The sequence below is a fragment of the Macrobrachium nipponense genome, chromosome 15 (assembly GCF_015104395.2).
Source record: "Macrobrachium nipponense isolate FS-2020 chromosome 15, ASM1510439v2, whole genome shotgun sequence".
Lineage (NCBI taxonomy): Eukaryota > Metazoa > Arthropoda > Malacostraca > Decapoda > Palaemonidae > Macrobrachium > Macrobrachium nipponense.
The window spans coordinates 45,061,255-45,080,335 of NC_087208.1; the positions used below are offsets into that span (position 1 = coordinate 45,061,255).

The 19,081-nt window shown below is 36.4% G+C and overlaps 2 protein-coding genes across 3 annotated transcripts; both read right to left on the reverse strand.

The window, feature by feature from the left end:
• On the reverse strand, positions 1-1,777 carry LOC135194880 (uncharacterized). The gene is made up of 4 exons (XM_064221074.1): positions 1,694-1,777; positions 1,263-1,337; positions 1,019-1,126; positions 1-801 (listed from the first exon to the last, which is right to left on the reverse strand). The coding sequence occupies exons 1-4, from the start codon at positions 1,703-1,705 to the stop codon at positions 172-174; spliced, it is 825 nt and encodes a 274-aa protein (XP_064077144.1). The 5' UTR covers positions 1,706-1,777; the 3' UTR covers positions 1-171.
• A 6,704-nt stretch (positions 1,778-8,481) lies between these two features.
• LOC135194879 (uncharacterized) lies at positions 8,482-13,764 on the reverse strand. Of its 2 annotated transcripts, none has more exons than XM_064221073.1 (4): positions 13,697-13,764; positions 12,117-12,200; positions 10,166-10,252; positions 8,482-9,811 (listed from the first exon to the last, which is right to left on the reverse strand). In XM_064221073.1, the coding sequence occupies exons 1-4, from the start codon at positions 13,706-13,708 to the stop codon at positions 8,855-8,857; spliced, it is 1,140 nt and encodes a 379-aa protein (XP_064077143.1). In that variant the 5' UTR covers positions 13,709-13,764; the 3' UTR covers positions 8,482-8,854. The 2 variants fall into 2 exon arrangements, with proteins under 2 accessions (XP_064077143.1, XP_064077142.1); XM_064221072.1 differs by having other exon boundaries at positions 8,482-9,814.
• Between the last annotated feature and the right edge of the window lie 5,317 nt (positions 13,765-19,081).

Here is a 19,081-nt window from a genome sequence, read left to right on the forward strand (position 1 = left end):
TAAGTTTCATCTTACTTTATTTTGCTTCAGTTTACATCCTTATTAATAAAGTAATAATTATAATAAATAAAGATATAAATAAGAGTAAATTCGTTTCTTAATTGCAGTCGCCATCCTGTCGTTATATTGCTTGGACTCGTTAGAATCCCTTGGAGGCAGATACCGAGGAACCTAGAAGGATTCATTGGAGTCTGGGACTCCGTAGGCTCTCCTTGGAGCCTCAACAGATTCATTGGAGTCGGGGACTCCGTAGACTCTCCTTGGAGCCTCAACAGATTCATTGGAATCGGGGACTCCGTACACAATCCTTGGAGCTTCGAATGATTCATTGGAGTCTGGGGCAGCATAGACTCTCCTGGGAGCTTCAAAAGACTCATCGGAGTCAGGAGCTGAATAGACTCTCCTTGGACGAGGAGTAGTGAAGCGAGGAACCTCCACGGACTCATCAGATTCATTGGAGTCACGAGCAGTGAATACACGCCTTGGTGGAGTGTAGCGACGAACCTCAAAAGATTCGTCGGACTCATTGGACTCGTAGCGCTCGTAGGACTCGGGGAACTGAGCCTCGCCCTCGTAGCTGACGTCAGCAACGTAGCCTGAGTCTCCCTCCACACGGTAAGTGACCTTCTGGAGGCGGGAATCGGGGAGGTGGACGTAGTAGGATCCCTGGGTGTGGTCTCCTTCGCGGGATTCTGCGTGGCCGAAGTCATTCTCTGAGGACTCGTCCTTCACGGCGTAGTTGAAGGCATATTGGGCCTCGCTGGATTCGTAGGATTCACGGGATGACTCTTCAGAGGATGCCTGAGTAAAGAAAAGGAAATGTTTTGAGCCCTGTCTTGTGCTGAGCCTAGTGTTTGTTTGCTTGTGGTTCCTAACATGAAATACTATTCTGGGGTCCAGTTTGTTCCTTATCTCTCATAAAATTGTATATATTTCACCACGGCGAGGCACAGAGAAAGATAAAATGGCTGTATTTTTGTGAATGCAGTTAGGGTATAGTAATAATCTTTAGCCTTACCCTAGGGGCACGATAGACAAACTCTTCACTGCTCCCTGAAGACCTGACAATAGGCCGAACCTCAACAGAGCTGCTGCTGGCTTCCCTCGAGGCATCTTCGGCAGAGAACTGTCAAAAACCAATGTCAGAATGACTGATTGCAGCTCATTTCCTCTTCTAAAATCTGGTAAGTCACTGAAATTTACTTATTCTATATATTTTTCACTCAAGAAACTTGTTTTTTTTTTTTTTATTGACAACTTACCCGAGGAGGGCGATAGAAGTAGCGTTCTCTGCTGTCTGCCACAGCCAGGGCTGCACAGCTCAGGATAAGCAGTACCTGAATATTAAAATCTTTATTAATTCAACGTAATATATGACACGATGTGTAGAGCTATAGAGAGCACTACAGACAATGGAAGACTGCGATGTCATATATAGATAGAACCATCAGTTTTCTTAGAAAAATTCAATAGAACTAGAGAGAGAACTTTACAGGTACCCAAAGACTGATGGCACATATAGAGCCATCAACTGGGGTCATAGGTTTAGGCCTATCGAATCTAACAGATACAAATTTGAATGAAGTTGCTAAAAGAAGTTGCTGAAAGAACTTGGTAAAGCTACTACCAACAGTCACTTAGGCCTATCGAACCTAACAGATACAAAGGAACTTTTCATCACAAGCGCACAAACCTTGCAGTTCATCTTCTTCGGGAGTCAGACAGGGTCTTTCTGCCTGCCTCGGTGCCAGGCCGAAGTTTATATAGATCGGCGGTGTCTCCAGAAAGCGCCAACTTCCAGACACCAATTCCAGTTTTTCGAAGGAGCACCGTTGCTTAACATCCAGGATCCTCTTTCGCCCAGTTTATGTGTATTGTGATTAGCCGGACGCCCATTAAACGTTGGCAAATTATGAGTGGCGGCTTGTGTGTGTGTGTGTGTGTGTGTGTGTGTGTGTGTGTGAGTGTACGAGAGAGAGAGAGAGAGAGAGAGACAGATTCCTTGCATATTCGGATTATAAGGATAGCCATTACGCTTTGGCAAATGTTGAGCAATGGTGTGTGTACGAGAGAGAGAGAGAGAGAGAGAGAGAGAGAGAGAGCTCTTTGTATATTTGGATTATCATGATAGCCATTACGCTTTGGTAAATGTTGAGTAATGGTTTTACCTTTATGGCCATGTATGTGCCGTGTGTGTGTGGTTGTGTGTGTATATTGTATGTGAGAGAGAGAGAGAGAGAGAGAGAATGGAAGGACTTATCTCGAAAATGCTTTCAATTATTCATGCTGTCGTTGACTACTTATAAGTCGTGGGTGTATAAGAGAGAGAGAGAGAGAGAGAGAGAGAGAGAGAGAGTACCTTCCCTCAAAAATCATCTCCATTACTTATTCTCTCATTGGCATGACGCATTCCTACAAACATGAACACCACCAGTCAAAATTGTGTAACTTCCAAACCAATTTGAGTCAAATTGAACACTTGCGAACACGCACTATTGACCTGTTAATTCTTCACCTAACCTCAATTTCCTTTCTATTTTGGTATTTCGGAAACCTCGTCCATCTGGGGAACCAAACCACCATCAACCTTAAGCTTTAGTAAAGTTAAATATTTTTTCTGAACCGCGATTTTAAAATATACAACACAGCAAGCACTTATCACTTTTCCCGAGATGGATACGTGCCTATAAATATTCAAAGCAAGTTACCACACCTACAGCTCTATTTAGACTACTTAAGGAAAAGTTACTGGCTTTAATGACTTCATGTTCGTTGTAGTACCTTCTGTGCGAGATGTCTGCGGACTTCAAATGACGGGAATTTCGATGATAATGGCTATCATTAGATACGAAATTTCGCTTAGTGTTAATGCGAAAATCAGATTCCATGAACGGCAGAAAATTATTTTTGCTGGATTTTGGAAAATGAATTTAATTTAGATTCAGTGGCAGAAAGAGGAAAATTTAGTATCTTGTAGAATATAAATATAATATAATAGTTCAACCTTGAAAGGTAAGTTGTATCTCTCTCTCTCTCTCTCTCTCTCTCTCTCTCTCTCTCTCTCTCTGATAATTAAGTATAAAAAGATGTTAAATATAGCAAGAAAAATATTTTACAAATGTATACCAGTTCGACCCAGAGAGGTGAGTTGTAACTCTCTCTCTCTCTCTCTCTCTCTCTCTCTCTCTCTCTCTCTCTCTCTCTCTGCTGATTAAGTACGAAAGAGATTAAATATAGCAAGAAAAATATTTTACAAATGTATACCAGTCCGTCCCAGAAACATAAGTTGTAACTCTCTCTCTCTCTCTCTCTCTCTCTCTCTCTCTCTCTCTCTCTCTCTCTCTCTCTCTCTCTCTCTGCTGATAAGTACGAAAGAGATTAAATATAGGAAGAAAAATGTTTTACAAATGTATACCAGTTCGACCCAGAGAGGTGAGTTGTAACTCTCTCTCTCTCTCTCTCTCTCTCTCTCTCTCTCTCTCTGATAATTAAGTACAAAAAGGTATTAAATATAGCAAGAAAAATATTTTACAAATGTATACCAGTTCGACTCAGATAGGGGAGTTGTAACTCTCTCTCTCTCTCTCTCTCTCTCTCTCTCTCTCTCTCTCTCTCTCTCTCTCTCTCTCGCAACGCTACAGAGTGAGAGTGGGGACAAAAGATGGCCATCACCTATAAAAAAAAAAAGGATGCTATAAAAATACAATTAACTTCAAATGAAAAAAGTTTTTGAATTCTTTAATGAAGGCTCATTCTCTTGATATATTAAGATAAGGCAGTTTCTTTTTTTATTCCACCTTTTGCAATCTTGTTATATTTTTTTTGTTTTATTTCATTCCCCTTTTTTCCAAATTGATATATTTTTTTGTTTTTCGTTTTGAGGAAAACCAAGGAATTTATTTAAAACTCATTTTTTTCATTTATTGTGAATAATAAAATTTTATATATATATACATACATATATCCCTAAGCCCTGTCCAGACAAAGTACTGACCACACCCATTTGTTTACCTATATTTATTTATATTTATATACCTATTCGTAAGCAGATCTATGAGGCTTCACATATTTTTATAATTTACTTTTATCTTATTACATTTTTTATACATAAATTACAGGTAAAACTTCCGCTATCACTGATAAATTAGACATTTTACCCTCTGGTATAACCAGAAGGTCGAAATTCCCATCAAAGTACATGATCTTCCCACCCTAACAACGATGCTGAATCCTTAATGGTCAGAGTTGTACATTAAACTGGAGGATTCCCAACCTTATGTATTCAGTAATAAGAGGCAGTTGTCAATCTATCAAAGTAGCTAGAGAAAGATAATAATTGCACTTTCTTTTCAAAATTAAAATGATTTCGTGGGTATTATACTTTTCCCACTGAAAACTGGACTGGGTAATGAGTGGTAGATTACAGTATAGTACACTTCAGAAGTTCAGACTATCCTCAGTGATTCACTGTCTTTGTTAATGTCGAGTTACTTGAGAGATACAGTGATTTTTAGTGATTTTTTACTGCAATATTTGCTAAGTCTGTATAAATACGAAGACTATAACTTACAGTGCACAGTTTTACCACGCATCTAAGAAGTCCCTGTAATTTTATAGTATTTTTTTATATGATTCCTGTAATCATTTTTCATTACTTGGGCAGTCGTTAGGTACTTGGTATTATTATTATTATCATTATTATTATTATTATTATTTTGGTGAAGATAATGGCAGTTTTCAACGAATTCATCTTAAACAGGGTCTTTTCAATTCTTCTGATAATTCGTTTTTCTGTCTCATTTAGGTTGTAGAGCAGAAGTTAAATATTCATATTTGTCATAATTAGAATGTTTGTCAAAATTACTTTATCAAAAATATTTTATTTGTGTATATTTTGCTTTTATCTCTTTGATAGGTATAGGAAGAGATAGAAGCAAAATATATAATAAGATATTTTTGATAAAATAATTTTGACAAATATAATCATTATTGTTGTTCATTAGTGTATTTATATATATTATATATATATATATATATATATATCTATATATATATATATATATATATGTGTGTGTGTGTGTGTATAGATAGATAGATAGATAGATAGAAGATAGATTAGATAGATTGATATAATATCCTATAATCTATCTATCTATATCATATCTATATATATATACATATATATATATATATATATATATAGATAGATAGATAGATAGATATATTTATGAAGGGCGTGTACATTCACTTGGAGAGACCGGGACATAGCCCCTTTGTGTCACGCCGAAAATCCAGGCCAAGTACCTTATGGACGAAATCCCGCCTTTATTGGCCCATCCCTTTGATGAAAACTCTCTCTCTCCTCCACTTTTCATCTGGGCAGAGAGAGCAGCTCTCTGGAAGGACATTTTGAGCCGCGAAAGTGACCCAGAGACCTTTTGGAAACTTAGTAGTGGGCTCTCGTAAATATTTCCAAACGTAGCGAGATGTTGAAGAGGTTTAGCAAAAGATTTAGTGGCAGTAACCACCTAGAGTCTTAAGACACTCGTGGCTTGATGATGACGTCACTCATACGGCCCTCAACCACGCAGCTCGATGGTGATGTCATCTCTGACGTCACTGCCTACGTCACGCGTGACGTCACTCCTAAAACTATTTTTCTTTTAACTTCGAGGGGCGTGGCTCCAGAGGAACACCACGTATTGCAGACAGTGTCTTAGTCAGGACGAGACGAGTCGCGTAGCTTTTTTGTTTTTGAAAACGTAAGTGAAAGCTTTATGTGTGTGCGTGTGTCTGTCGAGTTGTTAAAACAAAGATATGTCATAAGGACGAGATGGATATAATCTTGACTGAGTACCAACTTCCATACAAAGGTTTGAAATGTTTGAAATTCAAATAATGGGTCTCTTCTTTCTGCATTTTCCTTTACCTCGTCCTACTTCTTCCTAATGAACACCAAATATCCTTTGGAAGCTTGAACTTCAAGTCAGTGGCCCCTTTGGCGGGCTTGTTCCATATGAATAGTTGTTATCTTCTGAATAGTAATAATAATAATAATAATATTAATAATAATAATAATAATAATAATAATAATAATAATAATAATAATAATTGATGTCGCAATACCATGGGACACCAGATTGTTGAGAAAGAGAGGGAGGGAAAAAATGGATAAGTATCAAGATCTGAAAATAGAAATAAGAAGGATATGGGATATGCCAGTGGAAATCGTACCCATAATCATAGGAGCACTAGGTACGATCCCAAGATCCCTGAAAAGGAATCTAGAAAAACTAGAGGCTGAAGTAGCTCCAGGACTCATGCAGAAGAGTGTGATCCTAGAAACGGCACACATAGTAAGAAAAGTGATGGACTCCTAAGGAGGCAGGATGCAACCCGGAACCCCACACTATAAATACCACCCAGTCGAATTGGAGGACTGTGATAGAGCAAAAAAAAAAAAATAATAATAATAATAATAATAATAATAATAATAATAATAATAATAATAATAATAATAATAATAATAATAATAAATCAGAAGATTCAGATGTCACAGGTTTTCATTCAGAAAGATGACTCGTAATCCTCCTAATTAAAATAAAAGACAGACGTATTGGTAATAACAGATGCTATATAATAGAATTATTAAACAACTATTGACATGCATCATGCAAGGACAGACTCTTTACCTCTTAAGATCTTTTGTGTCATATTTCCTTAAAGTGAAACTCAGCCAAACCCCGCGAGGAAATAAATGCAGAAATTCTCACTTTCAGATAGGATTCATAGTGACACTACTAGAACACTAAAGTTAAGGCTTAGGTCAGTCTAACACCACCAAGAATAGACTTACTTAAGTAAAGTCTTTTTTTTACATTTATCAATTTGAGATTATCTGGTATCTGCAATAAGCTTACTGATTATAGACAAAGTTCTAGTTCATTCGACTGAATTTGAAACAATATTGTTGTGGCTGAGTACTTTATCATATGATTATTTATCTTTACGATGCCTAATGAGTATTTGGCCATTAGTGCTTTAATGATTATCATAATTTTTATGTTTCTGTTTACATAAATTTTGTGAAAGGTAGACAAACAACCAGATACCCCCCAAACTAGACCCCACCTTTTCATCTTCATAATTTGCACTTATCAAAAACTGATTGATCGATATTGTTTATAACGCCTAATATATAATACTCAATTTTTTCTACTAGCAAGTTAACATAATACCATAATTAAACTATTTTTGTTTGCATAAATTTTGGGGAAGGAAAACGAATTATCAGAGAACCCACAAACCAGACCGCTCCCGGTCATACTGTTAATGTGCACGTATCCAAAATTTGGTCTATAAATTTTGTTTACATCATTCATGTAATTTTCAAAATATTATTTACGTTTGCTTGCAAGGTAACATTATGATATAATTTTATTGATTTTATTTTCATAACTTTCGTGAAATTATCAGATAACCCACCCTGTTAATTTGCATTTATCCAAAATGTGGTCTATAAATTTTGTTTCCATCTCATGATGTAATATTCACTTTTTTCATTTAAAGTATCATTATGCTATAATTTTATTGATTTTATTTACAAAAGTTTTGTGAAATTATCAGATAACCCAAACACCAGACCACTACTGGTCACCCTCTTAATGTGCACTTATCCAAAATTTGGTTTATAAATTTTGCTTGCATCTTATGATATAATTTTCAATTTTTTTTTTTTTTTTTTTTTTTTGCTTGCAAGGTAACATTAGACGCTCTTTCCTCAACGCATGATCTCCCAAGCGTTCTTCTTGCTCGATGTAATAACTTACTGAGAACCTGTTGATTGATGAGTCAGTCTTGAGAAAGATTTAGATGTCTGGGAAAGAGGCTGGGATCTCCCTTGATATGCTAGTTGTGTTGATAATTAATTGCGAGAAAGATAGGAAGAATATTACAGATATACATATATATTATATATTATATATATATATATATATATATATATATATATATTATATAATTTCAGTCAATTTTCTAACTCCAATGTTCAGACGAGCCTATTATGTGAAAGTTTGTTTCACTGGGCTTCGAAATCTGGGGATTTTTCCAGTTTAAGTGATATTCCTTTTCCCCATTTTTTTTCTTTTATAAGATTACATTTTTCTTCGAGTGAGTGACTTTTACGCATAAAACACATTGTTTTATGGTATAAGATCTAGATTTTTTTGTCTTATTGTCTGACCGTGGCTGCAAATACCTAATTTTTTTAGCCTCTCTCTGAAAAAGCAAAAGAAAAAAAAAAAAAAAAAACTTTAACGCAGGTGGTGATCCTGTATTGATGGAGGGGCAAGAAAAGGTACAAAAATATGTGAATGCTCCCAAGAGAATGGTCAAAAGTACACAGACCACAAAATAACTAGGAAGTATTTTTCTAATAGGAATGCAAGACTTGCATCTCATATCTAAGATTAAAACAATGAAAATGCACGATGCGTTTATTGTAATAAATAGCAATATGATTTACAATGAGTGGTGATGAACGAATAATCTTTTAAAACCGAAAAAAGGCAATTGTACTTTGTACATTGACATATAATTTGTCTGCTAGTGTTCAATGTCTCTGTGTCCCAATTTTTCTGAAGCATATTTTCAAGCATTTCTATGAAACGTATCCCAGAACCTCTTATTCAAATGTTTGCCTATAATTTGTACTGCTGGTGTAAGATATGCTTCAGGAGAACGTGTTGTTTAAAAGCCTAACCTGAATACATGCTCAGATGAATTTGAAAAACTATGATTAGCTGGTTCTGAATAGCTGAAAGCCAGTAGCAGTTTACATCTGCAACAGTCACCCTTATGGAGCAGAATAAAGCCTTCTCGGTGGAGAATATACTGGAGCCTCAGCTGATTCCTCAGAGTTTGGAGCAGTATAGGAGTCTCTCGGCCTATCTACAGTTTCCTCAGATTGGTTACCCAAATCCTCTTGGGATTCTCCAGATTCTGGGGCAGAGTGGAAGGATCTTGGAGGAGAAGGATTGGGAATGAATGCTGTACGTCTCTCCTGAGACTCTTCAGAGTCAGGGGCAGAGTAGAATTGTCTGGTTACTTCTCGAGATTCCTCTGAGGCTGGAGCAATGTAATGACGTCTTGGAGGAGGAGGAGGAGCAGCACCAGTTACTTCTTGAGATTCCTCTGAGGCTGGAGGGAGGTAATGACGTCTTGGGGGAGAGGCAGTTGCTGTTACTTTTCTGGTTTCTACAGGAGCTGGAGGAAGGTACTGACGGTTTGGAGTGGGAGCAGCAACAGTGTTTACTTCTCGAGATTCTTCTGAGGCTGGAGCAAAGTATCGACGGCTGGGGGTAGCCACTGGAGTCACCTCCTGAGATTCTTCAGATGCAGGAGCAAAGTAGCGTCTCGCAGGGACGCTCACCGGCACCTCTCGGGATTCTTCGGACCTGGGAGCGACGTAAGTTCTTCTCGGAGGAGCAACAACTGGGATCTCTCTAGACTCTTCAGAGTCTGGAGCAGAGTAGACAACCCTTGGGGCCTCATACCGGCGAATCTCGTGAGATTCTGGGTATTGGGCCTCACCTTCGTAGTTTACTTCCACCACGTAGCCGGAGTCGCCGCGTACGTAGTATGTCACGGTTTGACGGCGACCGTCTGGGAGCTCCACATAGTAGGTGCCTTCTGTATTGTCATCGTCACGGCTCTCCTCGTGGCCAAAGTCGTTGCCAGAAGGTTCATCTTTGACGGCATACTCAAAGCTGTATCTAGCAGGACCATACTCGAAGGAATCGTCATCAGCAGGCTGCTGAGAAAGGAATAGACATTAGGAGTTGTGGATCTGACCTGGTGCTGAGATGAATTTTGATGCTTGCAAATACGTTGATAATGAAAAGAATGGTTTTATTTTCAACTGATTTTTAAACTAGAAAATTATATGAAGTTTGGATTACAGCTATGACCAATATAGATGCAATCTAGAAGGTTTTTAATGTCAGAATTGAGGTGTTATTTAAAATACTGACTTCACCACTGGCTTTTCAACTCAAAGTTCATCAGCCCTTAAAGAAAGCAGAGCTATCATTGTAGTAAGACAAAATCAAACAGGAGTTTACCCTAGATACTTCCAAAAATGACAAGCCTGCAATGTCATACTTACTTCAGGTACTCGATAGCGACTGCTCACCAAATTTTCTGCAGACTCAACCAAATTTTCTGCTGACTCAGCTGTCGAATGTACCAAGCCCTGGCAGACAACACAAGAAGGCTTTTAGTCTCAGAGTATTCCAAAGCATGTTATCTAATTTCTTTTAGATTTCTAAAGTCGTTGTAGCATGTATTACATCAAATTCGTAAAAGTTGATATAGATATATAAATAAATAAATAAGGGACAAACACTAAGCTGAAGTGAGAGGTTTTGACAGATATAGTGACTTAAGCTTCCTTACGAAAGATTAATAGTAGGAAATATTTAATTTCTATAAATTACATCAAATCTAATTAAAGTGAGTGTACTGTTCTTCTATAATGAAGAAACTGGGATCTAACACAAGGCTGAGGTTAGAAGTATTGATAGATATCGTGATTTTAGCATACAGGTAGAAGCTCCACAAAAAGAAATATTTCATTTCACGACGTTGTTGGTACAAATAAATTTACAAATGTTCACATCACTTCACTCTAGATATCTAGAATCTACCGGTCACTTTTTACCAGATACGTATGTCATTTTTACTGACCACAATGTCCCCTTAACTGCTCGAATTCTTCGCACTTTGGAAACGCTTGTCCCAATTAACCCTATAAGATCCAAACGAAGACAGAAATGAAGCTACTCTGATTCCAGGTCGATATTTGAATGTGCATTCGTTTATCGAAATCACACTGGCAATTTCTCCTCCTCCTTATAAATCGCCTTTCTCTGCTTTTAGATTAAGAGACCACTGACAATGACACTTCAGGCGAACTTGACATTTGGGTACTAACACACTGAATTGGGCGTGGCACTGGTATGACCGGAGCTCTTAGGAAGCACTACTTAAAGCACGAATTATGACTAGACTGCTTTTTATGAAGTTGAATCTACGTCAAATGCATTTTGATTTTTGTATATGTTGATATTTCTAAATAACCAAGAGTTCCCGTTTCTTTGTCTTAAAACCCCATTGCAAAAGAATAGGTTAGACACCAATAAACAGTTATTATTTTTTATTTTTATAGAGCATCTATCTGATTTTTAATCTCTTAGTCTTAAACTACCGTTGAAAAAGAATATCTTAGACACTAGTGAACATTATTTTTCTTGTTTTATTTAAAGCATCAATCAAATTTTTTATTTTTTGTTCTTAAACTACCTCTGCAAAAGAATATAGTATTAGGCACCAATAAACATTGTTTTTATGCTTTCCATAAAGCATCTTTCAGATTTTTTAATTTGGTATTAAACTGTTTTTGCTGAATTAAATATTAAGCACCAATAAACATTGTTTTTGTGTTTTTTATAAAGCATCTATCAGATTTCTAATTTTATGGTCTTAAACTACCATTACAAAAGATTATTTTAGACACCTAGAAGCCTTTGTTTTAATGCTTTTAAATAAAGCATGTATCATATTTTTTATATCGTAATCTTAAACCTCCTATTGCAAAAAAGACTATTTTAAACACCAATAGACATTGTTATTCCATATGTATTGCAACCTTTAATTTGGATGCCATTTTTTAGAGACTAACTCTATCCTAGAGTCGTGGAGATCCGTGTCTTCTTAAGAGGAAAATCTTTAAGGTCAACAAGTACCATTCAGTAGTAGGGTAATTGTTATTTTTTTGTTTGTTGCGTCAGATTCTGCATAAGTTGTTTATTGGGATCTTGAAAAAGAGAGGGTGAGGCAATTTCCTTTACTCTCTCTCTCTCTCTCTCTCTCTCTCTCTCTCTCTCTCTCTCTCTCTCTCTCTCTCATTAATTGGCATCCACGAAATGACAAGAGGAAAAGACCTAAAATAAAAAAACATGCCCTCACTGAATGACCCTGAATGAGTCTGACTTTGACCCTGAGCTTAAGTTTGAGTCTAAGTCTGAGTTTGAGTCTAAGTCTGAGTCTTTACCTACCTGGGGAGGAGGCTGGTAGACATAGGACCTCGGGGGGGAGGAATCAGCCACAGAGGCCGAGACTATTCCCAAGACGAACAGGACCTGTTGGAATTGGGGGAAAAATATGATTTATTTATGTGGGAATCTATTTGGGATGTTTTTTTTATTGTTTATTTCTTACTGTTTTTTCCCTTATGTGAATATACTTATGCATATATATGCATATAATTATGCATACATATATTATAGATACGCAAACACACCTATGTATTATATATATATATATATATATATATATATATATATATATATATATAATACATTTGCACATATATATGTATATATTTTGTATAATACATATATACATTCAGACATATGCTTATACATATACTTTTGTATATATAAACTGAATGTTCAGCTTTATCATTATTTACACAATCAGTAATTCGAGTACCAATTATCTATTAGACCTCGTTTAACAGCACGTGAAACTTGATCTCGCCAAGCAAAATATAAAAAGGAAAATAGAAAAACGTGTATAAGAAGGGATCAGGAAATTCACAAGAGACTATAAACACACATAATAAGAGTATCTTGAATTCCAAGGAAAACAGGCAGGCGGGTCACAACCATTAAAGGAGTGGAAATGTCAGATAGCTTTTATAAGAAAAAAAAGAGTTGAATAAGAGCAATAATTAAGGAAGAAATGCAGAGAAGGACGAAGAAAGGTAGAGTATGCCAGGAAATGTAATGTTGACCAAGCATAAGGTGACCTATACTTGGGCCGTTTCGTTATATGGTTATCTCAGGTAATATTTGGGTCATTGGAGTACCGTAGGGTAACTTACTTGTCCCTTCCTATTTGAAGATCAAAGGGTTTGAAGTTTCACTTTGAATTAATGCATTATAGTATATATTGCAGAAAATACTTTTAGGAATGCTTTTGTGTCCCTTATTTGTCATGATTTTATATATATTTTTACTGTTTGAAAGGGAAAAGGTTGGCAAGTATTATATATATATATATATATATATATATATATATATATATATATATATATAGAGAGAGAGATAGAGAGAGAGAGAGCGAGAGAGAGAGAGAGAGATAGAGAGAGAGAGAGAGAGAGAGAGAGAGAGAGAGAATCAATCTCAGTTCCTGCTATTCGTGGTTCAGTAGAATGAAATTCCCTCAGTTTTGATTTCTGATATTTGTAAATTGAAGAATTAGAAAATAACACAAATGTCTCTTAAATGATTATTACAGATATTTTATTTATCCCAAGTCCTTTCCTTCCTATCTTAGGAAATCGATAAGTTTTAAAGTTATTATAACTGAGCTCTTAATGTGGAAGTATGTAAAAACCTCTGTCTAAAATTTAAAATCTAAATACTAAATATATCCTGATTTTAATAAAAGCACTTCCGGCATAGCTGACCATATTCTTTGTAGCACAAGATTACAAAAATAAGACCACCCAATCAGTCAATCAATCAATCCAATCCAGAAGCTAATTCCAGAAAATTCCTGGAAATCCTCCCCCCCCCAAAAGTAAATCCCTTCGTCCAGAGACGCATCCCAAAATTTCCGGAGGCCTTACCTTGATGCTCATGGCAGGAGATGTGCTGCAGATCCACTGTGAGGAAATTGGCAAAGCTCCTCCCTTTTATACCTGCCCGATCGTGACGTTATACCCACCATTCCCCCCCAAAACCTCCCCAAAAATTCGTCCTAGGCTACGAAGACTCGTTTTTCCTTTCCAAGGATGAACAAAAACGCGGGTCTATAGTCGACGTGTAACTCCCTGTGCCTGTTTTCCAGGTCCTTGGAAATCCTTAGATCCAGAAAATAAAAGAAGAATATTTTGTCATCAATGACACGATCCACAAAGATCTTGGAACGATTTGGGAATTTCGAAAAAGGGTTGGAAATCAAATCAGGTCAACTGGCTTTCCAGGAGTTCCAAGAAGAAGGCTTTGTTGTTAATGACACGATCCACAAAGATCTTGGAACGATTTGGGAATCTGGAAAAAGGTCTGGAAATCAAATCAGCTCAACCGGCATTCTAGGAATTCCAAGAAGGTTTTGTTGTTAATGACACGACCCACAAAGATCTTGAAACGATTTAGGAATCTGGAACTCTGGCTGGAAATCAAATCAGGTCAACTATCATTCCAGGAATTCCAAGAAGAAGGTTTTGTTGTTAATGATACGACCCACAAAGATCTTGGAACGATTTAGGAATCTGGAAAAGGGGCTGGAAATCAAATCAGGTCAACTGCCATTCCAGGAATTCAAAGAATAAGGTTTTGTTGTTAATGGTAGGACACACAAACCTCTTGGAATGATTTAGGAATCTGGAAAAAGGGCTGGAAGTCAGGTTAACTGGCATTCCAGGAATTCCAAGAAGAAGGTTTTGTTGCTAATGATGCGACCACAAACATCTTGGAACGATTTAGGAATCTGGAAAAAGGGTTGGAAATCAAATCAGGTCAACTGGCATCCAAGAATTCCAAGAAGGTTTTGTTGTTAATGATACAACCCACAAACATCTTGGAATGATTTAGGAATCTGGAAATAGGGCTGGAAATCAAATCAGGTCAACTGCCATTCCAGGAATTCCAAGGAGAAGGTTTTGTTGTTAATGGTACGACCCACAAACATCTTGGAACGATTTAGGAATCTGGAAAAAGGGCTGGGAATCAAATCAGGTCGTGTTGCATTCCAGAAAGTCCAGGTAGGTAGACCACGCGGGCCAACCTTTGCGAGAAGGGGTAAATGTCAATGTCACGTGACCGTCCAGGAGGGAGGAACGATTGTAGGAAGCAAGATATTAAGGAAGGAAGAGGAAGGGAAAGGGATAAGCGAGGTAGGATTAGTAGTTTTTCCTAACGGTGTAGGCGAGCGTGGGCGTGGCTTCCGAATTCCTGAGCAATGCCAAAGTGGTAAGAAAATTGGACCATAAACTATAAAGTGGGGAATTGTTTCTCGAGGGTTTGATTATTATTATTATTATTATTATTATTATTATTATTATTATTATTATTATTATTATTATTATTGTTGTTGTTGTTGTAATAACGTAGATCATTAAGTTGGAAATAACCTTTAAAGCCTTTGATTAATCTTATTATTAGAATGGAACAAGTCAAAATTATTATTATTATTATTATTATTATTATTATTATTATTATTATTATTATTATTATTGTTGTTGTTGTTGTTGTTGTTGTTGTTGTTGTTGTCGTCGTCGTCATTACTTAATTAATAAACAAGCACTCAGTAGCACGAGTCTTGAAATGGAGAAATGAATCCACAGTTATGTAACTGTACGAACTTTAAATATATTTGTTTTATTTTTAAATAAATTTATATAACTACATAACTGTGAATTTGTTTCTCCATTATTATTATTATTATTAATTATTATTATTATTATTAATTAGGTATTATATTATTATATTATTATTATTATTATTATTATTATTATTTATTATTATTATTATTATTACTCAAAAGACCAACCTTTTCACATGGAACAAGCCTACCAAAGGGGCCATTGACTTGAAATTCAATCTTCTAAAGAATATGGTGTTCATTAGGAAGGAGTATGAAATACAGAAAGAAGAGATCTCACTTATTAAAAAATGAATTAATAAATTGATATAAAGTTAAAATTCTATTAGAATGTAAGGAAAATAGCATTAGGGTAGCTCTGACTTTCACAAGGAAGGGGATTCATCAGCTAGACTCCAAAACAGATGCTGGAAGTAGAAGTTGCTCTCTCACCTTCTAAACAAATCATTTATCCCATCAAGTGACCAAGTGACTCTTTGTTTTGAGAAATGAGAGTGGGAAAACGCCTTCCAAATAAATTGATACCTCAGGTGTCAATTAGCGACGACTCGACACCAAAGGAGACCACGGGAGATGTGATGCACCAAGGCAAACGTGTTTGCAAGCTTAGCTGAGTGAATCTAGCAGAAGATCATCTTGTTACGTACGGATGAACTCACTGAGATAGAAATCAATCTGGTTGCTAGGGTGTCTGAATAGTTAGATCAAGCACCACTGTCGTGTTCGTCGCGTAATCCAGCCAATCAATGTTTAGGAAACTATTTCCTTAAGTCAGTATTGTTCTGTTTCGTTTCTGTATCAGATAAACGAAAGTTTGCAGGTTCGCCACTATGAGGTAGAAATGAAATATTAAGTCCTGAGTACTTTAGTGTAGTTGTTACACTTTTTCAAGTCGAGACATGATAGACTACGTGCCAAGTAGTTTCGTGTAATTTTGGATTTTGGGCAATTTTGGCACCAAGGACCAAGCAGTTTGGTTTGTACTGCGCTCTCAGTGGCGGTCCCAACAGAAGAGACAGGATGCCACGCATCAAAGTTTCTTGAGGAAGAACCGTAACGCTGGTTTTCCGGAATTGTTGGAAACCAGATCCTAAACACTAGGCCTAGTCTCTGATCCCATTATCCAGACCTGAAAGCAGACTGAAGAAGAGAGATGTAAAACTGCAGAACTTTTGTGAGAAGTGAGAAATTCCCAGGACGAGAACCAAATCCAGCCTATTCCTGCTGTGATTCCAAACCCAGGTACGAAGGAAGAAAAGAGAAGAGACTAAAAATAATAATAATAAGAAGTTTCTGACGAATTTTTGGAAATTCTGACCAACGGAGCATAGTCTAGTACGACACGTTGTATGAAGGACGTTTTGTAAGTTCCTCCCTGAGGATGTCTGCAATTGAAGCTTCAGAATTTCGATCGAAGATGCAATGCATTTTAATACATTTTTTATTCATTTATTAATTTATTATTTCTTTATAGTAAGTGAGATCTTTCTGTATTTTCCTTTACCTTCCCTTACTTCTTAATGAACTCCATGGTCTATGGCAACTTGAGTTTCAAGTCAATGGGCCCTTTGGTGGGCTTGTTCCATTTGAAGAGTTCATCTTCTGAATAACAATAATAATTATAATGATAATAAAGTCAATTGCATCCAGTTTCCTTTCCTTGTCTGCCTGAATTTCTTTTAGACATCTTATTTAGGCTTTCTTTAGATATCCTGGTAAGCATTTGCTGTAAATCTGTTTCCTGGCTTCATGTGTGTTACTTTTACCTTATTGTCGTTTATGTACAGTGCTTATTTTACCTCATGCTTTCGGCCAAATTTATTTATGTGGGTAGTTTAGCAAATCGAGTTGCTCTCTCTCTCTCTCTCTCTCTCCTCTCTCTCTTCTCTCTCTCTCTCTCTCTCTCTCTCTCAATAAATAATAGGAATGCTTTCAACATTATCTTGCTCTCTCTAGTGGATAACAGATATAAATGGCAACTCTCTCTCTCTCCAGTAAATAATAGGTAGGAATATCAACAATCTATCTCTCTCTCTCTCTCTCCAAATATTATGGAAAAGTTGGATTTTTCAATGTCAGAATTTCTGGAAATGAAAAAAAGAACAATATACCAGAACAGGAAAGAGACATGGGAAAATCCTTATTATTACCCATATTAAATGAAGGAGAAAACACGCAAACCATCATAGTGATGAAAGCGCAGGGTTTAGTTACGACCTGATGGAGTTCCTGCTATTTTGATAAAGAAAGTAGTTCATTCTATCGCAAAGCCACTTGCAATATTATTAAGACAAAGTGTAGATACAGGCATGATTTATGATGAGCACAAATTAGCATATATTACCCCTACATTCAAAAGTGGATCAAGACTAGAGGCAAGTAATTATAGGCCTGTGAGTCTAACATCACATATTATGAAAGTGTATGAAAGGGTAATGAAGAAAAATATTATGAAACATTTAATAAAAATAATTTGTTTATAGGAGGCAACATTGTTTTGTACCCGGAAAAAGTATACAAACCCAACTGTTAGTCCACCGTGAAAACATATACAAAAATATGAAAAGCGGATATGAAACAGATGTGGTTTATCTAGACTTTGCAAAAGCTTTTGACAAGGTAGACCATAATATATTAGCGAAGAAAATTAGAAAACATAATATAGTGGATAAAGTAGGAAGATGGTTAAAAGAATTTTTACACAACAGAAAACAGATAGTTATTGCAAACGATGAGAAATCGGATGAAGCTAAGGTAATTTCCGGTGTGCCACAAGGTACGGTGTTAGCTGCATTACTGTTTGTTATTATGATTGCAGACATAGACAGTAATGTTAAGGACTCGTAGTGATAGTTTCGCCGATGACACAAGAATAAGTAGAGAAATTACTTGTGATGAAGATAGGAATGCGCTACAAAGAGACCTTAACAAAGTATATGATTGGGCAGAGGTAAATAGGATGGTATATAACTCTGATAAATTTGAATCAATAAACTATGGAGAACAGAGAAGGAAAGCTATATGCATATAGGGGACCTAATAATGAGACAATCACAAATAAGGAAGCAGTTAAAGACCTTGGTGTGATGAATGAATAGGAACATGTTATGCAACGATCAAATAGCAATTCTATTGGCAAAATGTAAAAGCAAAAATGGGAATGTTGTTACGCATTTCAAAACAAGAAAAGCTGAACACATGATTATGCTTTATAAAACATATGTTCGTAGTCCACTTGAATATTGCAATATGATATGGTACCCACACTATCAAAAGGATATTGCACAAATAGAGAGTGTACAAAGGTCCTTTACAGCTAGAATAGAAGAAGTTAAGGACCTTGACTACTGGGAAAGACTACAATCCTTAAAATTATATAGTCTAGAAAGGAGAAGAGAACGCTACATGATAATTCAGGCATGGAAACAGATAGAAGGAATAGCTGAAAACATCATGGAGCTAAAAATATCAGAAAGAGCAAGCAGAGGTAGATTAATAGTGCCCAAAACTATACCAGGAAAAATAAGGAAAGCACACAGGACATTAATCCACTACACACCAGCATCGATAATGCAGCATCTATTCAATGCGTTGCCAGCTTATCTGAGGAATATATCAGGAGTGAGCG